This window comes from Danio rerio, chromosome 2, assembly GCF_049306965.1.
Source record: "Danio rerio strain Tuebingen ecotype United States chromosome 2, GRCz12tu, whole genome shotgun sequence".
In the NCBI taxonomy this organism is placed as follows: Eukaryota; Metazoa; Chordata; class Actinopteri; order Cypriniformes; family Danionidae; genus Danio; species Danio rerio.
In genome coordinates this window covers 26,660,686-26,680,061 of record NC_133177.1, presented here as the reverse complement: position 1 = coordinate 26,680,061, position 19,376 = coordinate 26,660,686, and the positions used below count along the sequence as shown (strand labels likewise).

The following is a 19,376-nucleotide window of genomic DNA, read 5'->3' as shown; positions in this document are numbered from 1 at the left end:
CATCAAACTGTCTGTGATGTTTCAATTTATTTAGTTTTCTTTTGGACATTACAGTGGATTACAGTGGATTACAGTAGAATTAACCGCCAACTTATACAGCATATGTTTTACACAGTGGATGCCCTTCCAGGTGCAACCCAGTACTGGGAAACACCCATACACTCTCATTCACACACATACGGTCAATTTAGTTTATTTAATTCACCTACAGCACAGGTGTATGGATGGACTGAGGGGGAAACAGGAGCACCCGGAGGAAACCCATGCCAACACGGGGAGAACATGCAAACTCCACACAGAAACGCCAACTGCAACCGGGACTCGAACCAGCGACCTGCTGTGAGGCTGTGTGCCTTGTCTGTGATGCTTTTTCAGCAAGGACGACATAATTATAATGATGAGATACAAAGTTATAATTAGGATAAAATATATTAGATAAATGATACCAATGAGACAACATGAAATAACTCACAAAGTTTGTTCAAGGTTTGAATTAAACTATGAAAGTGAATCTTGGGAGTCAGAGTTATCCCCATTAAAATTAAAAGTGGAAGTTAAATAGTTTCTTATAATTTACATTTTTGTTTGTCATATTATGATTTGCTAGCATTTTATGTGGCAAAAATAAATGTTTTATGATTCTGTGGAAAGTCAATGCGAGTAAAACCAAGTGCAAACACGTGCCTCTAGAGGGGAGTAGAGTTACTGTATAACATAGCCTACATCTTTTGGGTAACACATCATTTTTTAATTGGCAAACTTAACTTCTTTTTTTTTTTTAAGTAAATAAGCAACAGGGTTTCTAACGTTACACAAATTATAGGCTGTATTTAAATCCTTGCGTGTTACACATAGGAAGCATGGTGCACATTTTGCTCTTTGCCTACTGTTTATCTTTTGTTCAACAGGACGCGCCCTCACCGTTTGTCTATCATTTTGTAGGCTACTGTCAGCAGTTCATGTAGGTGCAGAATACGATTTAAACTAATAAACTACGATATAAGTTCTAGTCTATTCCAAAACTATTAGAATTAAACCAATTTTGTCAAAATAAATTTTTTTAAATACCTTTTAAAAATAGTCTCATTAAAGAAGTGTAAACCTGCATTAACAACATTTTTGAGCACATTAAAACGCAAACAAACCAAACTAACCCCAAAACAGCGCTGTGTAAAACTGCAGTTCGGATGTTGACAGAGCGGAGAGGATAGGCGGGCGGGCGCTGCAGTTTGAGGAAGTTTGAGATGCTTGAGTCAGTTTGTTAGCGCTCGTCATTATCTGCCAGTCAAAATAGCCGCTGTGCTTCACATCACAATCGGACTAACGGAAAAATTCACTCGGGACAGATCAGGACAAACGCGGCACAATGGGAGCATCCTCATCCAGTCTGTTGGACGAGAGCAAAATAAACTACATACGAGGTAAACGGATTTCTCTATCTGCTATACGAGTTGCAGCTGACTTAGCTATTTATATTTTTGAGATTAATAATCATTACTGAAAGGGACTTTACTTCTCATTTATGCGTTACTATTTTCTTCCTCATATTTACTGCATTTATGTTGTAAATTCAAATTAAGCGTCTTATCACTAAATAATCCTTATCTGTAAGTATTGCTGCAACTGAATTTTCAAGAATAACCTACTTTTGTTAAACACTAAAGGCCGACAACCAAGGTGCTGTAGTGCAGGAAATATCACTAGTTTATGTTAAAGTTTCATGCAAAATGCACACCCACCCAAATCTACCACACGCCCACCACACCTTTAACTCCACCTATCAGCAGTTATCCCACAGATTAGTCATAATAACCCATTTCACATACTTCATTGTTTTGTGAAAATTAATTACATAGATTGCTGGTAAAATTGGCACTCACAAAAAGTGAAAGTGAACATCAGCATACTTGTGATTTGACCCAACACTCTACAAAAGGCTGGGTTATTTTAACTCAAATTGGGTAAAATATGGACTCATTTTGACCCAGTACAAACTCAAAGTATGTCTTAGTTATTAATTTTTATGTGTTTTTTCCAAGAATGCAGTTTGTTTCTTAAGTTAAATCAATGCAAGCATCTTTGTTTGCCCCATTGTTTAGTGAAGGCTGAATTGAGCTCAAAGACTATAGCTGAGAACCAGTGATTAACACTGTATAATTACATTTTATAATAACATGCAGTATTAATGGATGTAAACTACACTGTTGACCTCCCTTATACCTATTCATACCATCAGATCAGTCCCGAAACAATTTCATAAAATGTTTAGGACGTAGCTAAGATGCACAAAATAAACTGGAACGTAACTTATAATGTGTGCATGTAGGACCCACCCAAAGACTCACCCCTCACTGACAAAGGTCCAGAATTTGTGTCATACATGATGAGCTCATTTGTCCTATTTTGACTGCTACGCCATAAATTGTGCAAATAATCCATAGAAAAAGGCTTTAATACCAAGCAGAATCCTGTGTTGGCTACGGAAAGTTGAATGTGCTGGTCATTATTTTCAAATTAATGATATTTAAATGACAATAGGCTACAGTTTCTTATTTAAAACTTAAACAGATTCCTATGTTTTACTATTGATATATGATGTAATTGATGTATAAATAAGGTATATGATGTAAATGATAATTGATGTAAATCTCTAGGAAATGTTTTTGGTTCATCATTATGATGACCGTCCAGCAAGCTAATCCAGCAAAAAATAATGCTTTAAAAGGCAGTAAAATGTGTCACGTAGGCGCAGTGGTTAGCACGATCACCTCACAGATAGAAGGTTGCTGGTTTGAGCCCCGGCTGGGTCAATTAGTATTTTTGTGTGGAGTTTGCATGTTCTCCCCATGTTTGCGTGGGTTTTCCTCCAGGGTGCTCCAAGGAGTCCAAAGTCATTTGCTATAGGTGAATAGGGTGAGCAAAATGGGCTGTAGTGTATGTGTGTGAATGCAATAGTGTAAGGGTGTTTCCCAGTGATGGGTTGCAATTGGAAAGGCATCTGCTGTGTAAAACAGATGCTGGATAAGTTGGCGGTTCATTCCACTGTGGCGACCCTAGATAAGTAAAGGAACCAAGCCGAAAAGAATACAACTAAATGAATGAAAGTCACTAAAATGCAGTATTTAAACCTCATAATTTAAAAAAAAATGAGGCGAATAACTGCAAAAAGGTTCACTTTTTTAAAAAAAAGTATCACCCTTTTCACCAGGCTGGCTAGCAGCCTGTATATAAAGTGTTATCACAATTTCTTCCCCCTTACAAAGATATGTGGTTAAATGTAAAATCAGCTGCAGTAGCACTAATCTAATATTCCAACTAAAGTTAGTTGACAGTTTCGACTACTTACATATTAAACAGAATGTCTAAAAGGGATCACCAAAATAAAGTGTACTCCTAATTAATCCTGAATGTGCGGTACAGTATAAAATGCAAACATGCATAACCTAATCATACCATGAAGCCTGTTACCCTGGTAGCAGCAAAAGTATGCAATAATTGCATTGCACATAGAAGTTGATTTTCTCCTCACAAGTAAATAAGACACAAATTATAAAGCAGAGCTATTGTGTATAACACAAAGAGATGAATAATGTGAAGTGTTACCACAATTTCCTTTTTTCTCCTCCAAAAATCTGTAGATTCTGTTTCGCATTTCATTGCATATTTGCAGCACTCTCAGAATCAGTGATATACTGCCTTTGTGAATGCAGTGAAGTCAGTGCGTATGTGATTCGACTGGAATGTCACACATTCTGAGCGCATATACTGCAGAGAATGGGTTTCCTTCCCCTGATGGGGAGCACAGCTGTTCCTGCATAATGGGGATTGTTTTGCCCTTATTTCATCTGGCCAGCAGTGAGCAGGAAGTATTGAACCAGAGTGGAAATTCATTCCAACATTCACTTCTCTTTATTGTTCAGTCTTCTCAACTAAATATTTATTGTCATTTCTTTGCCTCCTTGAAGTAACCTTAAGGCTAGACTTTAGACTTTAAAAAGTCTGCTTTACTTATATGGGAAAAGTATTTATTGAATTTCACATGCAGTAGTGACAACTGCACACCTAACACAGCTAGGCAAATAAATTATAGCCTAAAATATTTAATGATCAAAGTAAAAAGACACACTAATTGTTGACACTGTGACATCACATTTGTGTGGTTCATCTGGTAAACTATTAGCAGAATGAGTCTGGGTTTAAACTGAAACAGAAAGAGCTTCATTCTTGGAGTGAATACTGCCCTTGTGCTCCAAAAACTCAAGTTATTTGCCACGTCCTCTTGGCTGTTTTTTTTAATTTTTTTGGCCCTGGCATGTATTTGCTCACTGCTATCCAATGTATACACACACAGGTTAAATGAGGACTCTGATCACTCCAGGGTTTGTGCTGTTGTTAGAAAGCTATGTGTTTGATTACATTTGTTTTCCTCCCATAACAGTTAATTACGAGCCATTAAACAGTCATCACGCAATCTTAAAACATACAGAATAGGCATAAAGCTGTATATGCAGTTTGACGCAACAGATGGTAAAAATCAAAACAGCACCAGCATGTAAAAGCTGGACAGAATTATGATGCTCGATTCACCACCCCCTCCTCCGCTAAACTCCTAAATGATGTCATGGGGTTTTTTGGCATCAACTTGGATTGATTTAGCTGAGAAGGGCCTGGTGGGCTAAAATGGTGCTTAAAAATGAAATGCAACAATATATGAGATTGTAATGTAAAAATAAATAAGGCACACAGAAATCACTAGCACAGCCTGAATTATGCACTTCAGTCTAACGTAAAATATGTTGCATCCTATGTTTCGTTGCATGTTTCAGATGACAAATCCACTAGAGGGCACTGTGTATAGTTTTGTAAATCTAAAATATGCAATTTTTTTGGCAATGGTTTCCAAAGTAGGGGTCATGGGACAATGACTCAAACAAACTCAAACAAATTTTTTTAAACTATTAAAATGACCATACTTTTCCCAGAGATGGGTTGCTGCTGGAAGGGCATCCGCTGTGTAAAAACGTGCTGGATAAGTTGGCGGTTCATTCCGCTGTGGTGACCCCGAATTAATAAAGGGATTAAGCCGGAAAAAAAATGAATGAATAAATGAATGACCATATTTTATCCATAACCCACAGAAGATAAAAATAGCAGTTAATAGTTACATAAAAAACAACAACATGCAAATGAAAAGCCATCAGCCTTTAGCTTATTTTTTGTTAAAGGATCTATGTGCTTACGTTAGATGAATAACACAGCAATAGCGTCAGCTGCAGCAGATTGATTTTATAGCACCAGGTCAAACTTTCTGACACCTTTATGGCAATCAAATGCATTAAAAATAAATACAGGCCACAACTGAACATTGAGAAAGAGAGTGGCTCTAAAATTAAACCAAGAATAGACTTTTGCTGAAAACATTGTGCCCACCAGTCTCATTAAGTGAGGTTAATATAAATTTAAACAAATTATTAAATGACTTAAAAATTATATGGGTGTAACGATGGCGCAGTGGGTAGCACAATCGCCTCACAGCAAGAAGGTTGCTGGTTCAAGAAATGCCAACTGACCCAGCTGGGCTCGAACCAGCGACCTTCTTGCTGTGAGGCGATCATGTTACCCATTGCACCACTGTTAAGCCTTCACTGGGGATGTATATAGGTTTATTAATTTAGTTTATGCACTATTTTTATGGTCCCGTTTGGACAAGCTGATCCTGTAAGTAGCTTTTAATCCACATATTAACCAGCCAATGGTTTGCTTTGGGTTATAAGAAGTAGTAGGTCTCTAATCACAGGGTCGCAACCTTGAAAGAATTGCTACTAGTTCTGGGAAAAATGTCTATAGGTCTATATCTCTATAGGTTTGTGTCATTTATTGGTCACTTGAACATTTTTGTCAACAAAGTAAAAAAACAAAAACTAAATGGAAAAATTGACAACCAAAACAACAATGGCAAACTGCAGGACTGTCAAATCAAATCAAATCAAATGACTTTTATTGTCACATCATCAGTCTGTAAAATAACACACAAAATGTTTATTTTCAATTGAATTTAATTCAATTCATGTTTATTTCTACACCGCTTTTACAATGTAGATTGTGTCAAAGCAGCTTAACATAGAAGTTGTAGTAAATTCAGTTCAGTTTTCAGAGCTGAAGTTCAGTTCAGTTTAGTTCAGTTCTGTTCAGTTCAGCGTGGTTTAAATTTCACTGCTGTCCAAACACTGAACAGCAAATCCGGCGATGCGAAGCTCCACAAGTCCCGTACAAGCAAGCTAGTGGCGACTGTGGCGAGTAACAAACTTCACCAATTGATGAAATGAAGGAAAAAATACATTTTCTATGTCATGTTTCTTTACCATCTGCATCTACAAGGGCATAATCATGACATGTACAGCCAATCACTGCATAATCTGTAATATGAAATAAGACTAATTTATAATGACCTTCAGAATGCAATAATACTGCTAACATTCAGTTGGACTGCAGTTTGTGTTTAGTTTAGTTAGTATATTTTGATAATCTTGCTACAAAATTAATTTGCAAATGAGTCTGACTATGTAAGCAGAAGATTATTAATCCACAAATGTTATGACACACATTGATGGCACTACTTCAAGCATATTTAGTGTTCAAATGGTCTCAGTATGTGCCCCCTAAGGTATAATGGCACCTTGCTGAGGTGTCTTGTTCAACTTGGGCAAATTCCCCTGAAAGTAATCAAATGGCACAGTCATTCCCTGTTCTTTAGCCGCTCATTTTCCAGCTCTGACATTAAAAAATAATTGTGGAAATCTGGATCCACTTTTCTGATGTCGTTGTTGGAGTGCTGAATAAAGCATGCCGTTCTGAATTTTAACTGAGCTTCACATCATATATTCTTTCCCACTTTACTCCATGCTTGCAGTGGGGCTCTAGGGGAAACGGTCATGGTTGTTCACGCTGTCCTTTACTCAGCATGTGGGAGGAAGATGTGTAGTGATTTCCATGACCGACACGCTCACTTATCGCCCTTTCCATATGGTGAAATTTAACCCTTTTCAGCATTTCCCATTTAATTACAAAAGTGTCCAAACAGCTTGAAGACATGCAGATTGCCTGAACACATTCCTATCGCACACTGCAGGATGTTTCTCGCAAATTAAGTACAGAAACTGTCAAGATTTGTTTAACTTGAGGGAAATAAATAGATTTAAACCAATAAACATGCAATTTTATTTATATTTAGTTAGAAAATGTCAGCTTGTGCTGTGAAAACTTGCCTCTCTGTCTGTTTGGTTATGTGGTTGCTAATAGTCTTTGAGTAATTGTGAATTTGTGAGAGTTTTGCGGTGGTGGCTGAAGTCTTCTATATGGTTCTAAGGTGTTCTGGGTGCTTTCTGGGGTGTTGAAATGTGGTTGGCATTGAATGTTTTTTTTTTCAATTATTGCCATGCTGTTACCAAGGGCATTTAAAGGGGGCCTATTATGCAAAATTCACTTTTATAAGGGGTTTAAACACAGTTGTGTGGCAACAGTGCGTAAATATAGCCAGCCTATAATAACAAAGTTTATAAAAAATTTTATGATCACACTTCATTAAAGCAGTCTGCAGAAACACTTTGATTGACTTTGTATGTCTCTTCAGAGGGGGAAGCTAACTCTCTGCAACTCTCACATGGTCGCCCACTGAAGCTAAGCAAGGATGGGAGACCACATGGCAAAGCTAGGTTGCTGCCGGAAGTGTTGTTAGTAAGGCCAGCAGGGGGCACCCAACCTGTGTTCTGTGTGGATCCTAATGCCCCAGTATAGTGACGGGGAATCTATACTGTTCACTGAGCGCCGTCTTTCGGATGAGACATTAAACCGAGGTCCCGACTCTCTGTGGCCGTTAAAAATCCCAGGATGTCCTTTGAAAAGAGTAGGTGTTTAACCCCTGCATCCGGTGATATAGTTTTCAACATTCCTGCTGAAGATAGTGCAGGAGGAATTTTAAATGTTCTGTTTTAGGATGTGTTATAGCACATAGATTGATTAACATCATTGCGTCACCAATGTAATTTCAGGTGTTTAATTTTTACTTTTTTGACTTTATCTGTAGTTGGGCAGTTTCACTTTTATTCAGCAACATATTATTTATGCCCCTGTGACAAACTGAGGTATTGGATGAGAATATGAAGGAATGACTAATGGAATTTAATAGCTCACAACAAATGGAAAGAAAAAACCTCTGCATTTTGTGACGTAGGTGTCCGTGGTCCTTTAAGGTAATCAAAATTGGCTGTTTACATGGTAGACTCTTAATCACAGTATTGTCCTAATCATATTAAAATTGGAGTATTGGTGTCCATGTAAACATACTCAGTGAGATGCCAGATGATGTGGCAACTTCGCAAGCTGTCAAAGACAGTGCATTCCTCTGCCTCTAAGTTGGTTCCATGTGCCCTCAAATGTTTCATTAAGTTTGACGTGTTTCCCCCCCTTACACGCAACTTTTGTAAAGCTTCTGCTTTACGTTGCTGTGTCAGAATCCTTGCTTGTAAAATTTAGACAGCTTTTAGATTAGAATATGGCGTTATTTCACTAACAAATGTCGTGAGCGCAGTATTAAAAGTTGAGAGCGCATTCATGTAATACGAGCTAGCGGATCTCTTTGCTCGATCGCCAGTTTCCTTTGTTTGCGGTCAAAACTTCTCGCGTGCACTTAAATATATGCTGTTCGCACACAAAACTTCTTGCGTGCACTTAATTATGCTGTTCGCACACAAAACTTCGTGCGTGCACTCAAAACGTAGGCAGCTTTTGTGCAAATTATCTGTTCTCGCTCTGTCAGATGATGCGGACTCACAATTTGTGTCGTGTGCTTCCTCTTCCTTACAAGCTTTTACTCTCCTGTAAAATTTGCAGTGGTGGAAAGAGTACTGAAAAATCATACTCAAGTATAAGTACAATTACTTGCCTAAAAATGTAGTGTAAGTATAGTAAAAGTATCTGTTGTAAATATTACTCAAAGTATGAGTAAAAAGTAGCCCTTTCAAAAGTACTCAAGAGTAATGAGTAGTGAGTATTACGTTTTTAAAAGCTGATGTGTTTACATGTAATTTGTGCATGTGTGTGTAAACGTAACATTCAGTAGTGCATCGAGTAATTGCCCTCTAGGCACACAACGTCATAAGACATTAACATTAGGTTAGATTTAAGTTGTGATGTCAGGTGACCAAAAATCAATGACTAGCCAGCGTCTAAGGACGTTATTTGTTCAATAACAACATCGTATGATGTGGATATTTGGTTGACTTTAGGTTGTTAGAAAGTGACCAAAATCCAATGTCAAGCCAACATCTTAAACCAATATCATTTTGGCATCAAATCTGACACTTCCGTGATTTTGAAAATGAAACGTCCCCATGACACTGAGGTACAACTTCATTCTGACATAATGTTGACATCTTGTGCCTGCTGGGTGTTTAAGGCCATTTCGATCATCATACATTAAACATCCTTCATCTTCTTATCAGTGACTTGCATCTTAACAGGCTCTGGGTCAATGAATGTAAAGAATTTGGACATTGTGTACGCTTTTAATGCTTCCAAACAGTTTGCTACAATTAATAAGCGAACATGTTTTGAGGTAGGGTTGGTTATCGTTTGGGATTATTTCAATACCGGTGCTAAATCGATACTTTTAAAACAGTACCAGTGCCAAAACGGTGCCTGAACCGATACTTTTAAGCCACAAAATTATTTGACAAAAAAAAAATATTTTAATCATTATAATTAAACAATATAAATATATATTTATAATAAGCTTAAAGTAAACATCAAATCATATATCATATATTTGAATTGCATTAATATATTTCTTTTGATCAACCCTATTTTGAGGTAGTTCATGTGTGATTTGATGGGACAGGAATCACAGAACTGATTTTTCTAATCCCCATAGACAAGAGAAAAATAAAGTAGTGACTGCAGGTTGAAGGAAAGTAGTGGAGTAAAAGTATTGATACAGCTCTAAAAATGTACTTAAGGGAAAGTAAAAGTACACATTTTTAAGACTACTTACTAAATTACAATTCCTGAGAAATACTACTCAATTACAGTCATTTGAGTATTCGTAATGAGTTACTTTACATCACTGAAAATTGGTTATCCCAAGAATGTTGATATTGTTTTATCGGTACACTATTTTTAACAATACACGAAAAACTAAAAGGTTAAGGTAAATTCTATAACAAATACTAGTGTTTTTTATCTTTAAGTATATTGCCTATGTTTTAGGCTAGTATTATTTACAACTCCTTGTTAATGAATGCTTCAGCATTTTGTAGTATTAGGAATAGTGAACGGATAATATGAAATACAAAGTGCTGTGTTACCATAGCAACTATAGTATTATCACAACAGATTAAATAAAGTACTTTACTGTAGTACTGTTCAAAACACTGCGCATGCCAATAGACATGTTCAGGGGCCCTGTGGAACAGCTTTTCCTCAAAATGAAGAGGATGACAAGGAAAATGCCCTCCAAAATCTCATCAATGTAGAAGACAACAGAGACTAGTTCACTTTATTTTAGTTGCCATGAGAAAATGGGATTTATAGTGACATTTATTTGAAATGTGAATAGCACAGTAGGCTATAATACCTTATCAAGTTTTTTCCTATTTCCTATCACAGTTACATTTCTGCTTGTGTTAGTTATATTTTTGTTTAAATGTATTTTATTTGACTAGTATGGTGCACCTTTTGGATGTCTAATAAATGTTTTTAAAGTAAAATATATTCTTTACAATCAACGTCTATTCTCTGTGTCTTTAAATGTTTGAAACCTAAAATATCCATCATATAACATACAGTCATTTTTTGGCACTATGTTTTGTTTAAATATTTATAATGGTATTTATATTATATTATGTTATATATTTATATTATTACAAAATATTGTACTAATATAAATCACATCAAAAAGAACGAAAGGAAGAGGAAACAGAAGGCACAAATTGTGAGTCTGCATTGCGCGCGAGCAGCGGATATTTGAGAGCGTGCAAGAAGTTTTGCGCATGAGCAGCATATATTTGAGTGCGCGCAAGAAGTTTTGTGTGCGAGCAGCTTATAATTGACAGCTCGCAAGCTTTTTTTTGTCAACGAACAGAGGAAATCGGCGTGCAAGCAAAGAGATCAGCTCGCTTGTATTATGAATGCTCTAAAGTTCTAAAGTATGGCTAAATTTTACAAGCAAGGATTCTGACACAGCAACGTAAAGCAGAAGCTTTACAAAAGTTGCGTGTAAGGGGTGGAACCACGTCAAACTTAATGAAACATATTAGAACTCTAAGCAAATTTGATGAACGCGATTATGCATGTTGGTGAATCTAAAGGGAGTTGCTCACCGGATGCGGTTAAAATACGGGAGACTCCCAGGAAAACGAGAGTGTTGCCAGGTATGGCTCACACATACACTCTGCACTCTGACTACTTCAGGGTTGTTGATAAGCTGTGGTGGGCATTTCACTCTCTTTAATTGGTTGCTCTAGGTGATTGCTGTTTTGTGTGTGCTTCATAATGAGTATCACACATTTTTTGTTGTTCTTGGTGTTGTTCTAGTGTTCTAAGTGGTTAAATTGTTCGTTTTATTCTTTTAAAGAGTGGTTTTGCAGGGTCTTCTTGGTATTTGCTATGTGGTTGTTAAGGTGTTCTAGGCAGTTTAAATTACTGGCGGTGTTCTTAAAATGTTCTCAGTGTTTTCTAGTTTGTTACTTCAGTAATTCTTCTAGGTGGTTGCTAAGTTGTTTTAAGTCTTTTAGTTGTTTTATTGGTCAGTGAATGTTAATTTGGTTGTTCCAGGGTATTCCAGGGTGTTCTAACGATGCTCTGGGTGTTTTCTAGAGTGTTGGAATAGTCTTTGGAATAGTCTTAGATGGTTGCTTTTGGGTGTCAGTGTTTGATAAAGCAGTATAGTTGATGGTTAAGGTGTTCTGGGTGGTTGCCAGGATCTTTGTGTGTTATGGTTGTTTGCTATTTTGCTTCTAATAGTTGTTAAGATATTGTTAAAATTTTAAATTGTTAAGATGTTATTAAGGTGTTTTAAGTGCTCTATGGTTGGTGTTTGTTAAAGTAGTTAGGTGGTTTTAAAGTGCTCTGGTTGCTGTCATGTAATAGCTGTTGTTGGGATGTTCTGGTATTTGGGTGTTTGCGAGGACATTGAAAAATGATTTTCTTGGAAGTTCTCCTAAGTTTTAGGAGAGATATATTTTGTAGAGGTTTGCTAGATGGGTACAAAGGCGTAATACGTGGTTGTTAGGGTGTTGTGAATGGTTGTTTAAGTGGGAGGGGGCTTTTAACTGATTTGGTACTTAGAAGTCAAAATAGTATGTATAATTTTTTTCTTTTTAAATGTAAATCTGAAAATATTTATTATTATGCAACAGGTAAAAATCATAAGTTCAGCCTTTAGAAAAATAGCAAACCTTTCAACAAGCCACACAATTGTTTTACAGCCCAAACAACATTGGTGAAGGGGTTTTAAAAAACGTGTCTCTGGGTGTGCATCTGCTGTTGGGAGGAGTGTCAGTTCGTGAATCAGTTTGATTCTTATGGCATGGGAGGAATTAGAGCTTCATTCTGGGACCACATCCCAAACCTTCAGAGGAGAACAGCTCAAGACTGAGAGGCAGGCCCACACCCTCTCAGATTCATTCCACACACACTGACATACGCACTAAACAAAACTGATACTTGTGTCACTCTGTAACACCTCATTCTGAACTGACAGCATGTTTACTATCTCTATCTCAGCCTCTCAACACCTCAGTGCTTGGACCTGGGGGAGTTCACACAATTTCCATGTGGGTAACTGATTTGTCTGACTTTTTGTTTTAGAGGCATGAACTTCACATCTTTAAATCAGGTATTATTTAAGATGATCCACCAAGTGTCTTGAGCACTCGTAGAACAATATGAGTATGTCTAAATCAGCTCCCTAGCTCGTGAATCAGTAAGCTGTGTAAAGAAATTCAGGCACTGCTAAGAAAGTAAGGACCTTGGTTCACTACACATTGAGGCATGTCCTCATTGTAAAAAATCTAAACTGGAATTTAAGAATAACAGTAGAACTAATATTTGTCACATCAATTCTATAAAAAAAAATTAAGTCCATTGTAGACAAATTTGATTTGATAGATTAATTAGCTATATTGCAAGAATTTCCTAGATTGTCCTATATCTATGATCTATATCCTAGATTGTTCTATATCTATACCCAAGTGAACCAGAAGCTGCTGTGTTTTACTTCAGTACGTTGATGTACTTCCAACTGAAACAGAATATTGAGTAGGGGGTGGGGCTTTATATTTGCACATTATTCCCTCATAGCAAACTAATGCTAATAGGGCCGTGGTTAAGAAAATTGTCAATAGAGAAGGACTGCCACTCCAAAGCAGACGCAAATGGTCAGTCTTTGATTAAAGATTACTTAAACAAATTTTTTTTTCTGTGGATTAACCAAATTAATTGTTCAAAGAATAATAATGTGCCCTACAAAAGAGCTGATTGAGATGCACCATATGTGATTGTCAGATCAGATAACCTTCTGTTCTTCTTCAATTTAGATTTTAATAAATTAAACTTTGTATATGCAGATATTTACACAGAATTACACTCTAGCCTCAGATTTCAGTCTCAGTTTGTCTTCCTGAGTGAAGTGCTCATTAAATTATTAAAGACCGAAACAGACTCTTTATAAACCCACACTGACAGAATAATGTAATTCTTCCAAAAACGGCTATCATTTGGTGAACCATATGCTATTTTTCAGTTTGGACCGGAGTGACAATGGGGAGAGGGAGAAAGAGATGGCTTCTGTCTGATAAGTTAGTTTATGGAGCTCTTTCTCTCTCTCTCATTGGGCGTTTCAGACTACAGATCTCTTTTGCAGGCCAAGAGGTGATGGGAAAAGCGGACTCTTCTCAGTTGGTCATCCAAACCACTGGCCTTATAAGACTGATGCTATTAAAAATCAAATAAGAGTTAGAGAAGTGACGTTGCCATTAAAACATTGTAAAGTGGAGTAAAACAAGAGCAATAAAGTGTTATTAGTCGACTGTATAAAATTATATTGTAGGTTGAGTCGCATACTCAGTCATAAAAGTGTGCATTTAAGGCAGTACACTTTCAATATTCACCTGCAACTTGTTTTGTTTTGTGTGTGTGTGATTTGATTTGGCATAAACTTTGAGATGGCTGTGAGTTCAAGTGTGAATACATTTAAGAATCCAAAAACCTTTTTCCAGTATTGAGATAAACAACACAGGCTCATTCTGAAAACGTAACCATGTCTATATATATATATATATATATATATATATATATATATATATATATATATATATATATATATATATATATATATATATATATATAAAACAAACAATAGAAGGTGGGATGACACCGTTCCTTTTTGTGCTTACCAGCTGGCTGCTTACCTCCGCGTGGACGGCTTTTTTGCTGTTACCAGTTTGTCCAATGGTTCATTGCGTATATCTGAGGATTTCAGATGCAGTGCAGAGTTGACCATGATGACAGGGTTTGAGGAAAATGAACAAGTAAAAAACAGAGTGAGAATGTGATAAAATCTAAAAACGTAAAAATTAGGGGGATTTTCTTTTTCTGAATTGCTTTTTAAAACACTGTCGGTTGGGTTTTGGGAACAGGGTGGGTGCTGGTTGATGTGTGCTTTTTAAAATACTATTGGTTGGTTTTAGAAAAGGGGGAGGGTGGGGAAATCGGTCGGCTGGTCAGTCAGTCAGTCAGTCAACATGCAGCTTCTGGTGGATTTACGCGAAAAAAGCAGGTGCGAATGGCACTCGCAAGAGAAATTTAGGATCTGAAAAAAGTATGCACAGCAGCTTCTGGCAGATTCACAAAATCAAAAACGGCCAAAACGTACCTCTTTCGACGAATTTCACTCTCTCCAAAAACATATGAGGTACGTAATCAGAATGAGCCTTGGTTGGAAATAAAGGGATTGTTTGTGTGTTAGAGGTTCTTCATGGAACCATATACACTATAAAAAATCTGTAGCGTCTATAAAAAAAATTGCAGTTGTGGTTACCAAAATTAAAAATAAGGTAGAAAATATCAAAGAAATGTCAACAATTTACTGTAAACTACCATATTCAACGGGTGTCACAATGGCGCAGTGGGTAGCACGATTGCCTCACAGCAAGAAGTTAACTGGTTCGATCCCGGCTGGGTCAGTTGTGGGCCACACATTTCTGTGTGGAGTTTGCATGTTCTCCCTGTGTTTGTGTGGGTTTCCTCCGGGTGCTCCGGTTTCCTCCACAATGTAAAGACATGCGGTACCGGTGATTCGAATAAGTTTAATTGGCTCTAGTGTATGAGTGTGAATGCAAGAGTGTATGGGCGTTTTCTATTGTTGGGTTGCGGCTGGAAGGGCATGCACTACATGAAACATATACTGGATAAGTTGATGGTTCATTCCACTGTGGTGACCCCTGAGTAATAAAGGGGCTAAGCCAAAAAGAAAAAGAATGAATTAACTGCCATATTTATACATTCATAGTTGTTCGTTCATTCAATCATTTTCTTTTGGGCTTAGTCCCACAGCATGGTCGCCACAGCGGAATGAACCATCAACTTATTCAGCATATGTTTTACACAGTGGATTCCCTTCCAGCTGCAACCCATTATGGGAAACATCCGTACACACTAACTTACACACATACAATGAATGAATGAATTCATATATTAGGTAACTTATTGTTAAGCATTTATACAGTTTATTACCGTTGAAATTATTGAGATTTTTTACAGTGTAGGTCAACAAAAAAACTTTACTTTAAAGGCTGCTACACCTACAACATTTTATGTATCTAATATTATATATTCAACTTGCAGAGAAAACACTGTGGTTACACGGCACTGAGAAAGCAGCAGTTCAGTGCAGCCTTATAGGTTGCTTATAAATTCTGCATCTATCTGTCATTTTTATCTGTTGGTTGTTCCGCTACATAAATGTCATGTATTGGCAGCATTTCAGGCTGTCAGCTATGTAATGTAGGTCGATGTGAAATATGTCCAAAATGGAAAAAAAGACCTTTTTCCATTCCCACCATGACATCTGTAGATACACGTCATGAGAATCACACTATTATTTCCATTTTCAGATTCAAACTGTGGTTTAAAGGACTGGCCCCTCCTGCAGTGTAACATTTGTACTGAACCTTTTCACAGCTGCGTCGGAAGTTAGCAGCGCTTAGTGTTTGCAGGAAATGACTTCACTTCACAAATAACACATACGTAGAGAGACGCTTCTACATGGTTTGCGACTTTGTTAGTAAAGAATTGTGCAATCAAAAGCATGTAAATGATTTCTCACTAGGCTTTTGGTGATGAGGTTTTGAATTTGATGTGTTGTTTGATAGTGAATTTATTGCGAGGGAGGGTTGTTATTTTGCCTTGCTTTCTGCCTGCTCTTTCCTGCATCAAAACTCACAAGAACAGACATATGTGGGGTAAAGGGTAAGGGGCAAATAAAACAATAAAACTAAAGTCCCAGGCTCCGTCCTCTGTCAGGATATCGGTGATCAGGGGAGAAACTGGAGCCTGGGCTATTTAAAAGCCTGTTTGTGTGTGTGTGTGTGTGTGTGTGTGTGTGTGTGTGTGGAGATGAAAGGATGTTTGAGAGCAGAGTTATAGTACAGATGTTATAGCAAAGCCAATCTGCTGTCTGCAAAACAGTTGAGAAAACACACATTTCCCAGATCCAGATCTGTGTAACTCATCACTGCACACACAATACATTTCACATTCTGACCATCTGCCTTCTTTATCTGTTGTGTGACTATTTATTTTGGCTTCAAGTTGTGTAAAATTGAGGTTCAGTTACTTTATTTGGAAAGAAATTAAAAATTTTATTTAATGAAGATGCGTCATTTTAGTTTTGAAATATCATGAAAATTAATTATTTCACCAAAAGGGTTATTGAGGGTTAGCGCAATATATATATATATATATATATATATATATATATATATATATATATATATATTTTTTTTTTTAAAGGGACAGTTCACCCAAAAAGGAAATTCTTTCATCATTTACCCACCTTTTTTTTGTTTAAAACCTTTATGAATTTCTTTCTTTTGTTGAAACATTGTGTAAAATATTAGTATTAAACATCATGTTTTGTGTTGTGAAAAAAATGCATGAAAAAACATGCCTGAAAGCCTTTGTTTTATGCAAAATGTTCTAAATAACAATATTTATATATGTTTATTATTTATACAGAATAAAACAAAAATATTACTTATTTTATAATTATTAAAATTATAAAATTATTAAATACAGTTGAAGTCAGAATTATTATCCCCCCTTCAAATTTTTTAAAAAAATATTTCCTAAATGATGTTTAACAAAGCAAAGAAATTTTCACAGTATGTCTGATAATATTTTTTCTTCTGGTGAAAGTCTTATTTGTTTTGTTTCTGCTAGAATTAAATCATTTTTAAATTCTTTAAAAGCCATTTTAAGGTCAAAATTATTAGCCCCTCTCTTTATTTTTTCGATAGTCTACAGAGCAAACCATCCTTATACAATAACATGCCTAATTACCATAACCTGCCTAGTTAAACTACCTAACCTAGTTAAGCCTTTAAATATCACTTTAAGCTGTAGAAGTGTCTTGAAAAATATCTAGTCAAATATTATTTACTGTCATCATGGCAAAGATAAAATAAATCAGTTATTAGAGATGAGTTATTAAAACTAGTATGTGTAGAAATGTGCTGAAACAAATCTTCTCTCTGTTAAACAGAAATTAGGAAAAAAATAAACAGGGGGGCAAATAATTCAGGGTGCTAATAAATCTCACTTCAACTGTATGCATATATTGGGTGGTCTATCATGATTCAGCTTTTTCTCTCGATTTCCTTATGGGCTTAGGATTTATCAGCATCAATACATCCTGCAATTACACAGACCTATAATGGACCCAATTATATTTAATTCTACCAATTACCAAGAAAGGCTCATTGCCAAACAGAGATTCCACCATCACTGCTAGCTGTTTGAAATCTCAGTCGGCCAGCCGTCAGATAAAAGGATGCCGAGCACAAATATAAACACTGAGTGTATTCAAAAGGCTGCAGAGGTTCATGTTTTCTATAAGGACTTCCTGGGATGAGTAGTTGATACGCCCTCATTTGGATGAACTTCTGCCCTCTTGTATGTCTTCATGTCCAATGCGATCTCACAACAATTTGTAACTTTTTGATTATCGGCTATAATCTCGTATGAATTGGCCACTAAACTGAAAAAATGTAAAATAGTTACGTTTCCTGGTGAGATAGGGCTGTCATGTCCTGCACCTCTGTGAAATATAAACTGAGATGGACAGTGTGGTGCAATATCTAAATGCAAAAATAGCTCTGCTGTTGTGGGAAATATATTTTCTGAGCATGACAGTAAATTTTGCACAACAGTTAACACAAATGTGTGTGTGTATGTGTGATAATGGTTCGGGAGACAATGTGTTGTGTGTTTCATGGTTTCTAATTCTATTAGACAGTAAAATTTGCTGAGTTGTGCAGGGTTCACAACGGTCCTGCCCATAAAACTAGTGTTTGTGCGTGTTCGTGTGTGTGTGGTGTGTGTTTGTGGTGTGTGTTCTCACAGGAAACCACTATCTCATCTCTCTGCCCTCCTCAGAGCTGCTTTCTGTTCTCTAACTCTGTTAATTCAATTTCGCCCAAGTCCGTCTCATTTTATTTGAACAGCACATTTAAAAACAACTTTACCCAAAAGGCCTTGAAATCTAATGGTATAATAACAAGGTAAACTCCCTTAAGAGGGTGAAAAAATAAACAAGGAGAAAAGTAATGTGCCTAGAAATAAGGATATTTCACTGATAAGCAGCACTTTTAGTTTTTATATTATTTTTGCCTATTGATTATGTTGAAATAAGTTAATATAAGGCAATATATTGTGTTTAAGTTTTTAGAAATGTTGGAAAAGTGCTTTCCTTCTTCTCACTTTCCTTCTTCCGTTTCTAGCATCAGGCTCCTTGTGGTGAAGTGTACTAATGAATAATATATTTGAATAAGTTTGATTAGTGGGTGGTAAGAATAAAAAGCAGGGTTTGATTACTGTTTTATATAATTGTTCCTTTTTGATCCAATATTTCACTCTGTTTTACATGTGAATTCAAAAACTTCTGTTTTTGATGTAAATAATATACCTAAAATGTATTTCCCTACGTACAGTTTATAGTTACTGTATATGTAAAAAACAAACACAGTTTGTCAAACTCTTTAAAACCACAGTTAATCTGACGATTAAAATTTAAAACAGAACAACAAAGCACTATATTGCTT

The 19,376-nt window shown here is 36.4% G+C and overlaps 1 protein-coding gene across 3 annotated transcripts in view; it reads left to right on the top strand.

The window, feature by feature from the left end:
- The first annotated feature begins 1,255 nt into the window (after window positions 1–1,255).
- niban1b (niban apoptosis regulator 1b) overlaps window positions 1,256–19,376 on the top strand; it is a 53,436-nt gene continuing 35,315 nt past the window's right edge. For all 3 annotated transcript variants that reach the window (XR_012391643.1, XR_012391646.1, XM_684820.9), the window contains exon 1: window positions 1,256–1,421. Coding sequence is in view for 1 of the 3 variants with exons in the window: in XM_684820.9 (XP_689912.4) it covers window positions 1,367–1,421 (55 nt within the window). In the remaining 2 variants the exon portion in view is untranslated. The remainder of the gene's footprint in view (window positions 1,422–19,376) is intronic.